Genomic DNA, 20,399 nt, shown 5'->3' with positions numbered 1-20,399 from the left:
ATTTGTTTCAGCACAATTTTAATCATTTATTTTTTCTAACAATTAAATAGTACATAATACTTTCTAGCTCTTTCTGATAGATATTAATATTTAGCTTAAAGTGCAGTTTAGAGGCTTAACTAGATTAATAAGGCAGGTTTGGTTAATTAGGCAAGGTCATTGGATAAAAGTGGTTTTTGTAGCCAATCAGGGAAAAAAATATTTCTTATAGACGTGTTAATATTGATTTTCATTGATTTTAATTTTGTTTTTTATGTAAAGCAGTTTTATTACAGCCAAGCTATTATAATAACACTTTCTCAAGATAGACAATAATCACAGATTACTAATAAAAAAAATGAATACTGCGAAAATCTCCTTGCTTTATTAAACACCATTTGGGAAATATTTGAAAAAAAGATAAAAACATTTCACAGGAGGACTGATCATTTAGCCTTCAGCTGTGTATAAATAACATTAATGTGGCCTGGCGTTGCATTGTGTCGAAAGAAATCAAGTGTGAGAGATCTGTTAGTTTCCACAGCTGTACTTTAAGACACACTGAGTGACAAAGACTTTTCTAAACACCCTGTAAAGCATCACACTCTCCTCCAGTCTGGACAGATGGGCTGAAATCCCTGACAGGAGGCGCTGGGTGGGAGTTTTTAGGAGAGATAGAGAGACGGGACAGAAGTGTGTTGAAAACGGGGAGAGAAAGAGAGATAAAGCCTGAGCACACTGTAAAGAATATCTGTAAATATGCAGTTTTGCCTATCTTCTGATTCATGTTTTTTCCACATTTTTAGTTATGATTTTTGATCTTTCTTTCAACAACTTTTAACCTTGAAAAGTTTGAAAAAGTGACTTTTATGAACATTTTTAATAGTGTAAACTGCTATACTGTTTATGTTGGTGTTGTATATTATGCTACAAAAACCTTGCAATAAACTGCCCGGGCATTCTGTGTTATTTTGCACTTGACTTTGCACTTGACTTGACTTATTTCTCTATATACAACATTATGTCTCATACATTATATTATTTCAAACTATTAAAATGTCAATAAAAGTCACTTTGTTTAACGGTAGAGTTGATTATTCAACATTTAGAGTCAACAGAGCAGAGATCAACATTCCTTAATGCAATTCACAACCAGAAATAAACAGAAAACACAATACAGAAACTTTTCATTAGCAGATGTATACTTTCTGATGGTATGACAACCTTGGAAGAAATATTACATTTTCATAATCTCTAAAATAAGATATTTTTAAATGTCTGGGTCAAAGACAGCAAAATTTCCCCTATTTAACACAATGGGCTCTATTTTGACAGTCCATGCGCAAAGCACAAGACGCAAACACATTCAGGGAGTGTCAGAATCCACTTTTGCTAATATTAGGATGGAAAAATCTGCTTTGCGCCGTGGTGCATGGTCCAAAAGGGTTGAGCTTATTTTCTTAATGAGTTATAGGTGTGTTTTGAGAATAAACCAATCAGAGTCTCATCTCCCATTTCCTTTAAGAGCCAGTTGCGTCGCACAATAAGCACATTTGCCATTTACGTGACGGACTTTGTAAGTTAAAAAACTGAGGATTTTACTAGCAAGAAAACAGTTCAAAATTAACAGTTTTAAATTCAGTTCTAATTTCCAGCAAACGATTAAATGAACAATAATAATGAAGTGTGTTCAAAAACCTGAGTTTCATCCAAATACACATGCTGTGCCCCATATGGTCTAAAACCTGACAGGTGGGCATGAGCCGCACTCGAAGTGAAAGTGAAACCTGTGTGCACATTTAAATGATCATATCGAGTCATGATTACAACAAGCATTTGATATGTTTTTTTTTTGTTACATAGTGAACAAAGAATGTTGTGCATGGGAATAAATGTTTAATGTGTCATTATAACAACCCTGGCCTATATATAATGTTGAATATAATGCAAGAAGGAGTCTGATAATGACAAAATTCAAATTTTACCAGGGAAAACAAATGGTCTAATAATGTTGTCAATGACAGATGACAAGCACGTGTCTTAAACATAATAAATCAACTTTATAATTATGAATAGTTTGTTCTGATGTCATCATTTTACTGTGAATTAGCAAACAGGACTTATTGAAAGTCTGTTCAAGTCCACCATAATACAAAATTTACTGTAGCATTACTTAAGCAACGGTAGACAAACTCATAGGCCTAATATTATTGTTGATGTTTTACCACATGTTTGAGAATTCACAATAACAATAGGCTAATCAAAATAATCTTGATTTTACATTTACAGAATCAAGAGAAAGTCCTGATCTTGATTTTAAGCAAAAACCAATCGTGATTCACATTTTGGCCAGAATCGTGCAGCCCTAGTTCTAACCTAATTGCTTAAGTTACAATTAACTAAAAACATATGCTGTCATGACTAACCGATCACATAATTTTTTTTAGTGTACCCTAAAGTCCATCTGAATAGTACAAAAGTCTACCTTTTAAAAAAAAGCTACCACCCAGTGGCAGATTTTGTGCCTTTATTTCTGAGAGTGTATTGTAGGAACTATATAACAGAAAATCTTAGCGGTTTTAAAACCTTGACTTTTCCAAACCACAGTAAACCTTGAAAACGTTTTTTGTCCCATACATGAGAGAGAGAGAGAGAGAGAGAGAGAGAGAGAGTAAGAGAGAGAGAGAGAGAGAGAGAGAGAGACACACACACACACACACACACACACACACACATATACACACACATATATACAGAGGGTTACTGTATCTGGCAGCTATTGATCACTGCGCTCTGCACCAGCACTAGAATTAGCAGCAAAGCCTCCTATACAGTGTGTGAAAGAACGTGATCTGAGCTGTGTATGTGTTTCAAGGGCAGCCCAGAGGAGAGGATAATGATATTTCACTCGTAGAAGTAAAGAATGGAGACTGAAAATCAGCAAAAATAATCTTCGGCTGTCCTGCTGTTGTCTGGATTTGTGATTTTTGTTCGGCTGAAGTTATATTAAGACAGTGAGGGCTGGAACTTTTACAGTTTGGCTATCAGTATAGTTGGTCTTAAAGGGACAGCTCACTCCATACAAGAGAAAATTCAGATCTGCAGAATAAATACAAAGTTCGTTGAGTACCACACGAGGGGCTGTTTGGAGAGCAGTGAATGCTGATGTAGATCAGGCTGAAAACACAATTGATGCAGATATAGTTTTTTTTTTGGGATTTCTGTTTGAAATATTACACTGTAAAATTTTAAATAAAATAATAGGGACTAATCATTTTGACCTTAAGAATGGTGTTTGAAAAATTTAAAACTGCTTTTATTCTAGCCGAATTACAACAAATAAGACTTTCTCCAGAAGAAAAAATATTATCAGACATGCTGTGAACATTTCCATGCTCTGTTATCTGCGTTCACACCAGACGCGGAAAAGCATCAAGTGCATGTGATTTAAGTCAGTGCAAAGACACGACATCCTGCGGCGCGATACGTGCGAATGAGGCGGCACGGGTTGAACGTTATCATCATTCATTTGTTCATTTTTCTTCAGCTTGGTCCCTTTATTCATCAGGGGTCGCCACAGCGGAATGAACCACCAACTTATTCAGGATATGTTTTACACAGCGGGTACCCAACCAACTGCAATCCAACGCTGGGAAACACCCATACACACTCTTTCACACTCATACACTATGGACAATTTAGCTAATCATTTTAATAAAAAAAATGCATTTCTAATTATTTTTTTCATAATAATATTTAATTGTAAAATCAATTAAATTAAGGGTAAACGTTTTTTTTTTCTGTTGAGCACAAAAGAAGATAATTTGAAGAATGTTAGTAATTGATAACCATTTACATCCTTATAGAGATCATTGGCCAGGGCTAAGGGTTTCCAACATTCTTCAAAATGTCTTCCTTTGAGTTGAAAAGGAAAAAAGCACATACTGTTGAAGTCAGAATTAATAGTCCCCCCCCCCATGTTTTTTTCTTTGTTTACTTTTTTAAATATTTCCCAAATTATGTTGTATGCTGTGTTTACATCAGATGTGGCACGCGCAGATAAATCGCACTATTTGTGTGTAAATAGATGTGTAAACATTTTAAGTTATCTCGCTTCATTCGCATGTTAAAATCACTGAGCAATAGACACAGACTCACATCATAGGTGGGGGGCTTCTGTCTGCCCAGTGACTGTAGCTTAATTGCTAAATGGCTAACATGGATTTTATTAAGAGAATTACTGTGTTTATGTGCTTTATGAAGGCTGAAAAACAGCGTCGTTTTATTTGGAGCCGTGTCTGAGCCCACTAGATTCTTTTAGAGGTGCACCCAGCTCTGTTCATCAACTCCTCCAGAAACTTAACCTGGATGATTGAAACTTTCAGCGGTGCTTCGGACTGATCCGAGCCCAGTTTGATAGCAGGCGCTATGTTATAATCACGCCCTTACAAGACAAAGCTCCTGATTGGTTAATGCGTCAATCGGGCAAAACGTTCAACTCGTCAAAGGATGTCTATTTAACATGTAAATCACATGCGCTTGATGCTTTTTCCGTGTGTGAACGCAGCATAACAGAGCAAGGAAATTTTCACAGTATGTCTGATAATATTTTTTCTTCTGGAGAAAGTCTTATTTGTTTTAATTAGGCTAGAATAAAGGCAGTTTTTAATTTTTTAAACTCCATTTTAAGGTCAATTATTAGCCCCTTTAAGCTATATATATTTATATATATATATATATATATATATATATATATATATATATATATATATATATATATTTTTTTTTTTTTTTTTTTTTTTTTTTTTTTTAAGAAAATTATGTTTTTTTTTTTTCATTTTATTTATTTTTTTGGTGCAAGAAATATTGACTTTAGAATTTATTCTCTGATTTGACGTTGTGGTTTGATAAAGTGTTTGGTGTGTGTGTGTGTATTTCAGCCTCCAATGACGGATGAGCGGCGCGGCAGTCGACCTCGATCAATGGTTCGTTCCTTCACCATGCCGTCGTCTCAGAGGCCTCTGTCTGTGGCATCCGTCACCTCCTTATCCTCAGACAACTCGCCATCCAGACCGGGATCAGACGGGTATGTGCTTTCCAGAACTAAATCAATGCTTTGATTCAGCACAGGTGGATTACATTGATCACAGTTCAGACAATTAGAATGTTTAAATGAATTAACCTCTTCATCAAAACATAGCAATCCTGAAAGCATCACACAGGATTTCAGAATTGGGAAAAAAGAAATCAGCATTAAATGAGCTGATTAAAATAATCTCTGATTGTTCATGTCACACTGAAGACTGGAGTAATAATGCTGAAAATTCAGCTTTTAATGCATGTGGATAATTTTTTTTTTTTCAAAATATTTGATTAAATAGAAATAGGTTGTTGTGAGTTTTAATAATTTTTCAGAAATGTATTGTTTTTTATTAAATAAATACTGCCTTTGAAAGCAGAAGAACCTTCAAACACGAAAAAAAACTATTATTAATATTTATAATATAAATATAATATAATGTAATATATTATTATAATATTAATTTTTAACTTATTTTTATTTTTTATCATATTTTTATTGTATTTTTTTTATAAATAAAAGATTTGCTAACAGTTTTAAAGGGTAAGTTCACTCCAAAAATAAAAATTAACTTAATGTATTCTTCTTTTGTGGTATAAATGTTTGTGTTTGTTTCTTCTGTTGAACACAAAAGTAGATATTTTGAAGAATGTTGGTTGATGGGACTAAAATATTATAATAATAAAAAATAATGTTCTAATATTTTTTTGTTCAACAGAAGAAACTCTAATAAGTTTTGATTAAGAGTGAGTAAATGATGGCAGATTTTTCATTTTTGCGTAAACTATTTCTTTAATAGTAGTCAACACATCCAGTATCATTCATTCATCCATTTTCCTTCACACTCACACACTATGGACAAATAAGCTTATTCATTTCACCTACACAGCGTGAAAAAACTGTAATTTTCTGGCTGCAGGGGCGTCAGAAAATTACCATAAAAAAATGGAAAAAACTGTCAGAATAAAAAATGTAGAAAATCTATAAGAAAAAACAGTAATTTCTTCCATAATTACAAGTTATTACTGTCATTTTACAGATTTTAACTGTAATTGTCCAGGTTATTACTGCCATTTTACTAATTAATGGGGTTTGCCATAGGCAAAGTCCATTCTTACTATTGTGGTTTATTAATGGGGTTTGCCATAGGCAAAGTCCATTCTTACTATTGTGCCTGGTTTATTATTCTTCTTCTTCCTTCTTCTTCTTCTTCTTCTTCCGTACACTTTTTCGGCGCGTAACTAGTCCCGCAGCTTTCGTCCCAGACCCTTGAAAGTGGGCTCAAATCGTGCGTCTTTATCGGGAATGGTGTGCTATGACTTTTGTAAGGGGTGGGTGGTTTTGGGGCCCCGCAGGGGCCCCAAAACCACCCCCCAAAACGCATTGACTTAACATTACGCCCAACTTTGACAGATCATAGCGCCAAGTGTGAAATTCCTACAAATATGAGATTCACAGCATCTGTAGGGGGCTGCAGCCTAAGTGAGAACATGTCCCGCAAGGGGGTATAAGTTGCACCCCTGGGGCTCTAGGACGTCCCAAAGTGGTCCCCATTGACTTACATGGGCCCCATTGACTCCCATTCATTTTCTAGACACTCGTAGATACTATTCCCGGAAATCGCCGTAGCGCCAACAGTGAATATCGTAGAGACATGGGATTCGCGACATCTCGAAAGGGTTATAGGAGGCTTCAAACCACACCCCGAAAGTGGGTAAATGTTGTACCCCTGGGGAGCTAGGACGTCCCAAAGTCTCCATTGACTTTACATGGAGCCGAACTTTGACGAATCACAGCGCAGAGTGTGAATTTCATAGAAATATGGGATTCACAACATCTGTAGGGGGTTGCAGCCTAAGTGAGAACATACCATGAAAGGGGGTATAGGTTGTACCCCTCGGGTGCTAGGACGTCCCAAACGGGTCCCCATTGACTTTACATTGCCCATTGACTCCCATTCATTACATTGACTCCCATTATAAATGTCATATGTCAATCAAAGTACATAGCACTATCATATAGACTTGGGGGTTGGCTTATTTGACTAAGGCAACCAATCAGCATCTCATTATGATTTTGAAGCTCACAAGCCACGCCCCCCCAAACCACTTAAAGACCCTTAATAAGTGCCCCATTGACTTAACATGGGGTGGGATGTCCCATTGCAGATCCCATTGACTTCCATTATAAAGGTCACACATCTATAACATTACATAGGAGTGTCATAGAGACATGGGGGTGGGCTCATCTAACTCAGACAACCAATCAGCATCTCAATATGATAATGAAGCTCACAAGCCACGCCCCCAAACTGGTCCCATAGACTGCCATTATAACTGCCCTACATGCATATCTTTGCTTAGCAGTGTCCTATTGACTTGGGGGATGGCTCATCTGACTCAGATGACCAATGAGCATCTCAATATGATAATGAAGCTCACAAGCCACGCCCCCAAACTGGTCCCATAGACTGCCATTAAAATAGGCCTACATGCATATCTTTGCTTAGCAGTGTCCTATTGACTTGGGGGATGGCTCATCTGACTCAGACAACCAATGAGCATCTCAATATGATAATGAATCTCACAAGCCACGCCCCCAAACTGGTCCCATAGACTGCCATTATAACTGCCCTACATGCATATCTTTGCTTAGCAGTGTCCTATTGACTTGGGGGTTGGCTCATTTGACTTGGACAGCCAACCACATTCAAGTTCACTCTGTAACCTCGCCCATAGCAACAAAAGAGAGTACCCTAGCAACCGTTCATCAACAGCTATATCTCAGCATCGGAACATCGTAGAGACTTGGGGATTGGCTCGTTTGACTCATGCTAGCAAACGGAACTTCCTATATGCTACACATGCTAGCAGTGACTAGCTACATGCTAATATTGACTAGCCAAGTACTGTAACTTGCTAGAAATGCTCACTAAGTATAAATATTTCATCAGGCATGTATGTGAGGCTTGCCTAGTAACCACCCAGGGTACCCTAGCAACTGCCTAGCAACCACCCAAATTACCCTAGCAACCGCCTAGCAACCACCTAGCAACCGCCTAGTAACGCCTTAGTAAGGGCCTAGCGACCACTCAGGACACCCTAGCAACCACCTAGCAACGCCTTAGCAACCACCTAGCAACACCTTAGCAACCACCTAGCAACCACTCAGAACACCCTAGCAACCGCCTAGCAACACCTTAGCAACCACTCAGAACACCCTAGCAACCACCTAGCAACGCCTTAGCAACCACCTAGCAACCACTTAGGACACCTTAGCAACCACCTAGCAACACCTTAGCAACCACCTAGCAACCACTCAGGACACCCTAGCAACCACCTAGCAACACCTTAGCAACCACCTAGCAACCACTTAGGACACCTTAGCAACCACCTAGCAACACCTTAGCAACCACCTAGCAACCACTCAGGACACCCTAGCAACCACCTAGCAACACCTTAGCAACCACCTAGCAACCACTCAGGACACCCTAGCAACCGCCTAGCAACACCTTAGCAACCACCTAGCAACCACTCAGGACACCCTAGCAACCGCCTAGCAACACCTTAGCAACCACCTAGCAACCACTTAGAACACCCTAGCAACCGCCTAGCAACACCTTAGCAACCACCTAGCAACCACTCAGGACACCCTAGCAACCGCCTAGCAACACCTTAGCAACCACCTAGCAACCACTCAGGACACCCTAGCAACCGCCTAGCAACACCTTAGCAACCACCTAGCAACCACTTAGAACACCCTAGCAACCGCCTAGCAACACCTTAGCAACCACCTAGCAACCACTCAGGACACCCTAGCAACCGCCTAGCAACATCTTAGCAACCACCATTTCTTACCTTTCCAGTGCTATTGCCCAGTTTAGTACCATTTTGTACCCCATCGATTTGCCACGCAAACCCCATTCACATTTCCTTTAGGAAATGTACAATTCTAGTTATTCTTCTTCTTCCTTCTTCTTCTTCTTCCTTCTTCCGTCCTGTTTTTCGGCGCGTAACTAGTCCCGCAGCTTTCGTCCCAGACCCTTGAAAGTGGGCTCAAATCGTGCGGTCTTATCGGGAATGGTGTGCTATGACTTTTATAAGGGGTGGGGGGTTTTTTGGCCCCGCAGGGGCCAAAAAACCCCCCCCAAAATCCCATAGACTTAACATTGAGCCGAAATTTGACGAATCACAGCACCAAGTGTGAAATTCATAGAAATATGGGATTCACAGCATCTGTAGGGGGTTGCAGCCTAAGTTAGAACATACCCCGCAAGGGGGTATAAGTTGCACCCCTGGGGCTCTAGGACGTCCCAAAGTGGTCCCCATTGACTTACATTGGCCCATTGACTCCCATTCATTTTCTAGACACTCGTAGATACTATTCCCGGAAATCGCCGTAGCGCCAACAGGGAAATTCGTAGAGACATGGGATTCGCGACATCTCGAGAGGGTTATAGGAGGCTTCAACCCACACCCCGAAAGGCGGTAAATGTTGTACCCCTGGGGAGCTAGGACGTCCCAAAGTCTCCATTGACTTTACATGGAGCCGAACTTTGACGAGTCACAGCGCCGAGTGTGAATTTCACAGAAATATGGGATTCACAACATCTGTAGGGGGTTGCAGCCTAAGTGAGAACATACCCTGAAAGGGGGTATAGGTTGTAGCCCTGGGGTGCTAGGACGTCCCAAAAGGGTCCCCATTGACTTTACATTGCCCATTGACTCCCATTCATTACATTGACTCCCATTATAAATGTCATATGTCAATCAAAGTACCTAGCACTGTCATACTGACTTGGGGGTTGGCTTATTTGTCTCAGGCAACCAATCAGCATCTCAATATGATTTTGAAGCTCACAAGCCACGCCCCCCCAAACCACTTAAAGACCCTTAATAAGTGCCCCATTGACTTAACATGGGGTGGGATGTCCCAATGCAGATCCCATTGACTTCCATTATAAAGGTCACACATCTATAACATTACATAGGAGTGTCATAGAGACACGGGGGTGCGCTCATCTGACTCAGACAACCAATCAGCATCTCAATATGATAATGAAGCTCACAAGCCACGCCCCCAAACTGGTCCCATAGACTGCCATTATAACTGCCCTACATGCATATCTTTGCTTAGCAGTGTCCTATTGGCTTGGGGGATGGCTCATCTGACTCAGACAACCAATGAGCATCTCAATATGGTAATGAAGTTCACAAGCCACGCCCCCAAACTGGTCCCATAGACTGCCATTATAACTGCCCTACATGCATATCTTTGCTTAGCAGTGTCCTATTGGCTTGGGGGATGGCTCATCTGACTCAGACAACCAATGAGCATCTCAATATGATAATGAATCTCACAAGCCACGCCCCCAAACTGGTCCCATAGACTGCCATTATAACTGGCCTACATGCATATCTTTGCTTAGCAGTGTCCTATTGACTTGGGGGTTGGCTCATTTGACTTGGACAGCCAACCACATTCAAGTTCACTCTGTAACCTCGCCCATAGCAACAAAAGAGAGTACCCTAGCAACCGTTCATCAACAGCTATATCTCAGCATCGGAACATCGTAGAGACTTGGGGATTGGCTCGTTTGACTCATGCTAGCAAACGGAACTTCCTATATGCTACACATGCTAGCAGTGACTAGCTACATGCTAATATTGACTAGCCATGTACTGTAACTTGCTAGAAATGCTCACTAAGTATAAATATTTCATCAGGCATGTATGTGAGGCTTGCCTAGTAACCACCCAGGGTACCCTAGCAACTGCCTAGTAACCGCCCAAATTACCCTAGCAACCGCCTAGCAACCACCTAGCAACCGCCTAGTAATGCCTTAGTAAGGGCCTAGAGACCACTCAGGACACCCTAGCAACCGCCTAGCAACGCCTTAGCAACCACTCAGAATACCCTAGCAACCACCTAGCAACACCTTAGCAACCACCTAGCAACCACTTAGGACACCCTAGCAACCGCCTAGCAACGCCTTAGCAACCACTCAGAACACCCTAGCAACCGCCTAGCAACACCTTAGCAACCACCTAGCAACCACTCAGAATACCCTAGCAACCGCCTAGCAACAACTTAGCAACCACTCAGAACACCCTAGCAACCACCTAGCAACACCTTAGCAACCACCTAGCAACACCTTAGCAACCACCTAGCAACCACTTAGGACACCTTAGCAACCGCCTAGCAACACCTTAGCAACTACCTAGCAACCACTTAGGACATCTTAGCAACCGCCTAGCAACACCTTAGCAACCACCTAGCAACCACTTAGAACACCTTAGCAACCGCCTAGCAACACCTTAGCAACCAACTAGCAACCACTTAGGGCACCCTAGCACTGTTGCTAGCATGATGCTAGCAACTCGATTAGCATGTTGCTAGCATGATGCTAACACGATTAGCATCATGCTAGCTACATGATAATCATGTTAGCATGATGCTAGCAACTCGATTAGCATGTTGCTAGCATGATGCTAACACGATTAGCATCATGCTAGCTACATGCTAATCATGTTAGTATGATGCTAGCAACTCGATTAGCATGTTGCTAGCATGATGCTAACACTATTAGTATCATGCTAGCTACATGCTAATCATATTAGCATGTTGATAGAACCTTGATTAGCATGTTGTTGCTTTTTGGTCAGTACGGTGATGCATTTTACCCCATCGATTTGCCACGCAAACCCCATTCACATTTCCTTTAGGAAATGTACAATTCTAGTTAATGGGGTTTGCCATAGGCAAAGTCCATTCTTACTATTGTGCCTGGTTTATTATTAATGGGGTTTGCCATAGGCAAAGTCCATTCTTACTATTGTGCCTGGTTTATTATTCTTCTTCTTCTTCTTCTTCCTTCTTCCGTCCTATTTTTCGGCGCGTAACTAGTCCCGCAGCTTTCGTCCCAGACCCTTGAAAGTGGGCTCAAATCGTGCGGTCTTATCGGGAATGGTGTGCTATGACTTTTATAAGGGGTGGGGGGTTTTTTGGCCCCGCAGGGGCCAAAAAACCCCCCCCAAAATCCCATAGACTTAACATTGAGCCGAACTTTGACGGATCACAGCGCCGAGTGTGAATTTCATAGAAATATGGGATTCACCACATCTGTAGGGGGTTGCAGCCTAAGTGAGAACATACCTCGCAAGGGGGTATAAGTTGCACCCCTGGGGCTCTAGGACGTCCCAAAGTGCTCCCATTGACTTACATTGGCCCCATTGACTCCCATTCATTTTTCTAGAAGAGCACTAAACGCGCCGCGAAATGGGACGACCTTTAAAGCGTCATAGCGCCAAGTGTGAAATTCGTAGAAATATGGGACTCGCAACATCTGTAGGGGGTTGCAGCCTGTATGAGAACATACCCCAAAAAGGGGTATAAGTTGTACCCCTGGGGTGCTAGGACGTCCCAAAGGGGTCCCCATTGACTTTACATGGCCCATTGACTCCCATTCATTTCTTGACTCACATGTCAATCACAGTACATAGCAGTGTCATACAGACTAGGGGGTTGGCTAACTTGACTGAGGCAACCAATCAGCATCTCAATATGATTTTGAAGCTCACAAGCCACGCCCCCCCAAACCATTTAAAGACCCTTAATAACTGCCCCATTGACTTAACATGGGGTGGGGCGTCCCATTGCACATCCCATTGACTTCCATTATAAAGGTCACACATCTATAACATTACATAGGAGTGTCATAGAGACATGGGGGTGGGCTCATTTGACTCAGGCAACCAATCAGCATCACTATATGATAATGAAGCTCACAAGCCACGCCCCCAAACTGGTCCCATAGACTGCCATTATAACTGGCCTACATGCATATCTTTGCTTAGCAGTGTCCTATTGACTTGGGGGATGGCTCATCTGACTCAGACGACCAATGAGGATCTCAATATGATAATGAAGTTCACAAGCCACGCCCCCAAACGGGTCCCATAGACTGCCATTATAACTGGCCTACATGCATATCTTTGCATTGCAGCGTCCTATAGACTTAGGGGTTGGCTCATCTGACTCAGACAACCAATGAGCATCTCAATATGATAATGAAGCTCACAAGCCACGCCCCCAAACTGGTCCCATAGACTGCCATTATAACTGGCCTACATGCATATCTTTGCTTAGCAGTGTCCTATTGACTTGGGGGATGGCTCATCTGACTCAGACAACCAATGAGCATCTCGATATGATAATGTAGCTCACAAGCCACGCCCCCAAATTGGTCCCATAGACTTCCATTAAAATAGGCCTACATGCATATCTTTGCTTAGCAGTGTCCTATTGACTTGGGGGTTGGCTCATTTGACTTGGACAGCCAACCACATTCAAGTTCACTCTGTAACCTCGCCCATAGCAACAAAACAGACTACCCTAGCAACCATTCATCAACAGCTATATCTCAGCATCGGAACATCGTAGAGACTTGGGGATTGGCTCGTTTGACTCATGCTAGCAAACGGAACTTCCTGTATGCTACACATGCTAGCAGTGACTAGCTACATGCTAATATTGACTAGCCAAGTACTGTAACTTGCTAGAAATGCTTACTAAGTATAAATATTTCATCAGGCATGTATGTGAGGCTTGCCTAGTAACCACCCAGGGTACCCTAGCAACTGCATAGCAACCACCCAAATTACCCTAGCAACCGCCTAGCAACCACCTAGCAACCGCCTAGTAACGCCTTAGTAAGGGCCTAGCGACCACTCAGGACACCCTAGCAACCGCCTAGCAACGCCTTAGCAACCACTCAGAATACCCTAGCAACCACCTAGCAACACCTTAGCAACCACCTAGCAACCACTTAGGACACCTTAGCAACCGCCTAGCAACACCTTAGCAACCACCTAGCAACCACTCAGAACACCCTAGCAACCGCCTAGCAACCACTCAGAACACCCTAGCAACCACCTAGCAACACCTTAGCAGCCACCTAGCAACCACTTAGGACACCTTGGCAACCGCCTAGCAACACCTTAGCAACCACCTAGCAACCACTCAGAACACCCTAGCAACCGCCTAGCAACCACCTAGCAACCACTCAGAACACCCTAGCAACCGCCTAGCAACACCTTAGCAACCACCTAGCAACCACTCAGGACACCCTAGCAACCACCTAGCAACACCTTAGCAACCACCTAGCAACCACTCAGAACACCCTAGCAACCACCTAGCAACACCTTAGCAACCACCTAGCAACCACTCAGGGCACACTAGCACTGTTGATAGCATGATGCTAGCAACTTAATTAGCATGTTGCTAGCATCATGCTAGCACGATTAGCATCATGCTAGCTACATGATAATCATGTTAGCATGATGCTAGCAGCTTGATTAGCATGTTGCTAGCAAGATGCTAACACGATTAGCATCATGCTAGCTACATGCTAATCATGTTAGCATGATGCTAGCAACTCGATTAGCATGTTGCTAGCATGATGCTAACACGATTAGCATCATGCTTATTATTTGCTAATCAAGTTAGCATGATGCTAGCAACTCGATTAGCATGTTGCTAGCATGATGCTAACACTATTAGTATCATGCTAGCAACATGCTAATCATATTAACATGTTGCTAGAACCTCGATTAGCATGTTGTTGCTTTTTGGCCAGTACGGTGATGCATTTTACCCCATCGATTTGCCACGCAAACCCCATTCACATTTCCTTTAGGAAATGTACAATTCTAGTTCTTCTTCTTCTTCTTCTTCCTTCTTCCGTCCTATTTTTCGGCGCGTAACTAGTCCCGCAGCTTTCGTCCCAGACCCTTGAAAGTGGGCTCAAATCGTGCGGTCTTATCGGGAATGGTGTGCTATGACTTTTATAAGGGGTGGGGGGTTTTTTGGCCCCGCAGGGGCCAAAAAACCCCCCCCAAAATCCCATAGACTTAACATTGAGCCGAACTTTGACGGATCACAGCGCCGAGTGTGAATTTCATAGAAATATGGGATTCACCACATCTGTAGGGGGTTGCAGCCTAAGTGAGAACATACCTCGCAAGGGGGTATAAGTTGCACCCCTGGGGCTCTAGGACGTCCCAAAGTGCTCCCATTGACTTACATTGGCCCCATTGACTCCCATTCATTTTTCTAGAAGAGCACTAAACGCGCCGCGAAATGGGACGACCTTTAAAGCGTCATAGCGCCAAGTGTGAAATTCGTAGAAATATGGGACTCGCAACATCTGTAGGGGGTTGCAGCCTGTATGAGAACATACCCCAAAAAGGGGTATAAGTTGTACCCCTGGGGTGCTAGGACGTCCCAAAGGGGTCCCCATTGACTTTACATGGCCCATTGACTCCCATTCATTTCTTGACTCACATGTCAATCACAGTACATAGCAGTGTCATACAGACTAGGGGGTTGGCTAACTTGACTGAGGCAACCAATCAGCATCTCAATATGATTTTGAAGCTCACAAGCCACGCCCCCCCAAACCATTTAAAGACCCTTAATAACTGCCCCATTGACTTAACATGGGGTGGGGCGTCCCATTGCACATCCCATTGACTTCCATTATAAAGGTCACACATCTATAACATTACATAGGAGTGTCATAGAGACATGGGGGTGGGCTCATTTGACTCAGGCAACCAATCAGCATCACTATATGATAATGAAGCTCACAAGCCACGCCCCCAAACTGGTCCCATAGACTGCCATTATAACTGGCCTACATGCATATCTTTGCTTAGCAGTGTCCTATTGACTTGGGGGATGGCTCATCTGACTCAGACGACCAATGAGGATCTCAATATGATAATGAAGTTCACAAGCCACGCCCCCAAACGGGTCCCATAGACTGCCATTATAACTGGCCTACATGCATATCTTTGCATTGCAGCGTCCTATAGACTTAGGGGTTGGCTCATCTGACTCAGACAACCAATGAGCATCTCAATATGATAATGAAGCTCACAAGCCACGCCCCCAAACTGGTCCCATAGACTGCCATTATAACTGGCCTACATGCATATCTTTGCTTAGCAGTGTCCTATTGACTTGGGGGATGGCTCATCTGACTCAGACAACCAATGAGCATCTCGATATGATAATGTAGCTCACAAGCCACGCCCCCAAATTGGTCCCATAGACTTCCATTAAAATAGGCCTACATGCATATCTTTGCTTAGCAGTGTCCTATTGACTTGGGGGTTGGCTCATTTGACTTGGACAGCCAACCACATTCAAGTTCACTCTGTAACCTCGCCCATAGCAACAAAACAGACTACCCTAGCAACCATTCATCAACAGCTATATCTCAGCATCGGAACATCGTAGAGACTTGGGGATTGGCTCGTTTGACTCATGCTAGCAAACGGAACTTCCTGTATGCTACACATGCTAGCAGTGACTAGCTACATGCTAATATTGACTAGCCAAGTACTGTAACTTGCTAGAAATGCTTACTAAGTATAAATATTTCATCAGGCATGTATGTGAGGCTTGCCTAGTAACCACCCAGGGTACCCTAGCAACTGCATAGCAACCACCCAAATTACCCTAGCAACCGCCTAGCAACCACCTAGCAACCGCCTAGTAACGCCTTAGTAAGGGCCTAGCGACCACTCAGGACACCCTAGCAACCGCCTAGCAACGCCTTAGCAACCACTCAGAATACCCTAGCAACCACCTAGCAACACCTTAGCAACCACCTAGCAACCACTTAGGACACCTTAGCAACCGCCTAGCAACACCTTAGCAACCACCTAGCAACCACTCAGAACACCCTAGCAACCGCCTAGCAACCACTCAGAACACCCTAGCAACCACCTAGCAACACCTTAGCAGCCACCTAGCAACCACTTAGGACACCTTGGCAACCGCCTAGCAACACCTTAGCAACCACCTAGCAACCACTCAGAACACCCTAGCAACCGCCTAGCAACCACCTAGCAACCACTCAGAACACCCTAGCAACCGCCTAGCAACACCTTAGCAACCACCTAGCAACCACTCAGGACACCCTAGCAACCACCTAGCAACACCTTAGCAACCACCTAGCAACCACTCAGAACACCCTAGCAACCACCTAGCAACACCTTAGCAACCACCTAGCAACCACTCAGGGCACACTAGCACTGTTGATAGCATGATGCTAGCAACTTAATTAGCATGTTGCTAGCATCATGCTAGCACGATTAGCATCATGCTAGCTACATGATAATCATGTTAGCATGATGCTAGCAGCTTGATTAGCATGTTGCTAGCAAGATGCTAACACGATTAGCATCATGCTAGCTACATGCTAATCATGTTAGCATGATGCTAGCAACTCGATTAGCATGTTGCTAGCATGATGCTAACACGATTAGCATCATGCTTATTATTTGCTAATCAAGTTAGCATGATGCTAGCAACTCGATTAGCATGTTGCTAGCATGATGCTAACACTATTAGTATCATGCTAGCAACATGCTAATCATATTAACATGTTGCTAGAACCTCGATTAGCATGTTGTTGCTTTTTGGCCAGTACGGTGATGCATTTTACCCCATCGATTTGCCACGCAAACCCCATTCACATTTCCTTTAGGAAATGTACAATTCTAGTTATTAATGGGGTTTGCCTTAGGCAAAGTCCATTCTTACTATTGTGGTTTATTATTAATGGGGTTTGCCATAGGCAAAGTCCATTCTTACTATTGTGGTTTATTATTTTTATTATTCTTCTTCTTCCGTGCGTTTTTCGGCGCGTAACTAGTCCCGCAGCTTTCGTCCCAGACCCTTGAAAGTGGGGTCAAATCGTGCGGTCTTATCGGGAATGGTGTGCTATGACTTTTATAAGGGGTCCGGGGTTTTTTGGCCCCGCAGGGGCCAAAAAACCCCCCCAAAAATCCCATAGACTTAACATTGAGCCGAACTTTGACGAATCACAGCGCCGAGTGACAATTTCATAGAAATATGGGATTCACAGCATCTGTAGGGGGTTGCAGCCTAAGTGAGAACATACCTCGCAATGGGGTAAAAGTTGCACCCCTGGGGCTCTAGGACGTCCCAAAGCTCTCCCATTGACTTACATTGTCCCCATTGACTCCCATTCATTTTTCTAGAAGAGCACTAACGCCCCCGCGAAATGGGACGACCTTTAAAGCGTTATAGCGCCAAGTGTGAAATTCGTAGAAATATGGGATTCGCAACATCTGTAGGGGGTTGCAGCCTGTATGAGAACATACCCCAAAAGGGGGTATAAGTTGTACCCCTAGGGTGCTAGGACGTCCCAAAGGGGTCCCCATTGACTTTACATGGCCCATTGACTCCCATTCATTTCTTGACTCACATGTCAATCACATTACATAGCAGTGTCATACAGACTTGGGGGTTGCCTTACTTGACTGAGGCAACCAATCAGCATCTCAATATGATTTTGAAGCTCACAAGCCACGCCCCCCCGAACCATTTAAAGACCCTTAATAACTGCCCCATTGACTTAACATGGGGTGGGATGTCCCATTGCACATCCCATTGACTTCCATTATAAAGGTCACACATCTATAACATTACATAGGAGTGTCATAGAGACATGGGGGTGGGCTCATTTGACTCAGGCAACCAATCAGCATCACAATATGATAATGAAGCTCACAAGCCACGCCCCCAAACTGGTCCCATAGACTGCCATTCTAACTGGCCTACATGCATATCTTTGCTTAGCAGTGTCCTATTGACTTGGGGGATGGCTCATCTGACTCAGACAACCAATGAGCATCTCGATATGGTAATGAAGCTCACAAGCCACGCCCCCAAACTGGTCCCATAGACTGCCATTGTAACTGTTCTACATGCATATCTTTGCTTAGCAGTGTCCTATTGACTTGGGGGATGGCTCATCTGACTAAGACAACCAATGAGCATCTCAATATGATAATGAATCTCACAAGCCACGCCCCCAAAATGGTCCCATAGACTGCCATTATAACTGGCCTACATGCATATCTTTACATAGCAGTGTCATAGAGACATGGGGGTTGGTTCATTTGACTTAGACAGCCAACCACATTCAAGTTCACTCTGTAACCTCGCCCATAGCAACAAAACAGAGTACCCTAGCAACCATTCATCAACAGCTATATTTCAGCATCGGAACATCGTAGAGACTTGGGGATTGGCTCGTTTGACGCATGCTAGCAAACGGAACTTCCTATATGCTAGACATGCTAGCGCTGACTAGCTACATGCTAATATTGACTAGCCATGTACTGTAACTTGCTAGAAATGCTTACTAAGTATAAATATTTCATCAGGCATGTATGTGAGGCTTGCCTAGTAACCATCCAGGGTACCCTAGCAACTGCCTAGCAACCACCCAAATTACCCTAGCAACCGCCTAGCAACCACCTAGCAACCGCCTAGTTACGCCTTAGTAAGGGCCTAGCGACCACTCAGGACGCCCTAGCAACCGCCTAGCAACGCCTTAGCAACCACTCAGAATACCCTAGCAACCACCTAGCAACACCTTAGCAACCACCTAGCAACCACTTAGGACACCTTAGCAACCGCCTAGCAACACCTTAGCAACCACCTAGCAACCACTCAGAACACCCTAGCAACCGCCTAGCAACCGCCTAGCAACCACTCAGAACACCCTAGCAACCACCTAGCAACACCTTAGCAACCACCTAGCAACGCCTTAGCAACCACCTAGCAACCACTCAGGACACCCTAGCAACCGCCTAGCAACGCCTTAGCAACCACCTAGCAACCACTTAGGACACCTTAGCAACCGCCTAGCAACACCTTAGCAACCACCTAGCAACCACTCAGAACACCCTAGCAACCATTCAGAACACCCTAGCAACCAAAACAAATACATTGTACCCCATCGATTTGCCACGCAAACCCCATTCACATTTCCTTTAGTGTTACTATTACTGTTCACTTTTTCAAAACTTCGGCGCGCAACTCCGGCCGCATTTTTTGCCCTAGAATGATAAGTGAGGTGTCAAATCGACCGGCCTGTTGAGGAGAGGTGTGCTATGATTTTTCTAAGAGGGTTGGGGTACACTGCCCCCATGAGGGGCAACAAAGTAACCCCCAAAATCCCCATAGACTTAACATGGACACAAAATGGCTGACATTGATATCTAGATCAGAGAGTCGTAGAAGCTTGGGAGTGGGCTCATTTTACTCGGCCTATCAAGTCGGTATTAGGTAGTGACATAACAAATTTGTAGACACTCCCTAGCGACCACTTTAGGCCCCCCTAACAACCATATAACAACATAAACAAGCCATATTTTAGCACAGGAATATCGTAGAAAGACAGGGTTTGGGTTCTATTGATGCAGGTTGATCAAATCTCTATTGTCTTCACCTA

The 20,399-nt window shown here is 43.2% G+C and overlaps 1 protein-coding gene and 1 long non-coding RNA gene across 5 annotated transcripts in view; one reads left to right on the top strand and one right to left on the bottom strand.

The window, feature by feature from the left end:
- The window catches only part of dock1 (dedicator of cytokinesis 1), a 525,870-nt gene that overhangs the window by 460,680 nt on the left and 44,791 nt on the right, over positions 1 to 20,399 (top strand). For all 3 annotated transcript variants that reach the window (XR_012387688.1, XM_073917871.1, NM_001110011.1), the window contains 1 exon segment: positions 4,920 to 5,065. Coding sequence is in view for 2 of the 3 variants with exons in the window: in XM_073917871.1 (XP_073773972.1) it covers positions 4,920 to 5,065 (146 nt within the window). In the remaining variant the exon portion in view is untranslated.
- Positions 9,045 to 20,399, bottom strand: part of LOC141376881 (uncharacterized) — a 28,729-nt gene continuing 17,374 nt past the window's right edge. For both annotated transcript variants that reach the window (XR_012388225.1, XR_012388226.1), the window contains exons 2-3: positions 13,332 to 14,112; positions 9,045 to 10,319 (exon numbers count right to left, since the gene is read on the bottom strand). This is a non-coding gene — a long non-coding RNA (uncharacterized lncRNA). The remainder of the gene's footprint in view (positions 10,320 to 13,331; positions 14,113 to 20,399) is intronic.

This window comes from Danio rerio, chromosome 12, assembly GCF_049306965.1.
Source record: "Danio rerio strain Tuebingen ecotype United States chromosome 12, GRCz12tu, whole genome shotgun sequence".
In the NCBI taxonomy this organism is placed as follows: domain Eukaryota; kingdom Metazoa; phylum Chordata; class Actinopteri; order Cypriniformes; family Danionidae; genus Danio; species Danio rerio.
This window is presented reverse-complemented; position numbering and strand designations above follow the sequence as displayed.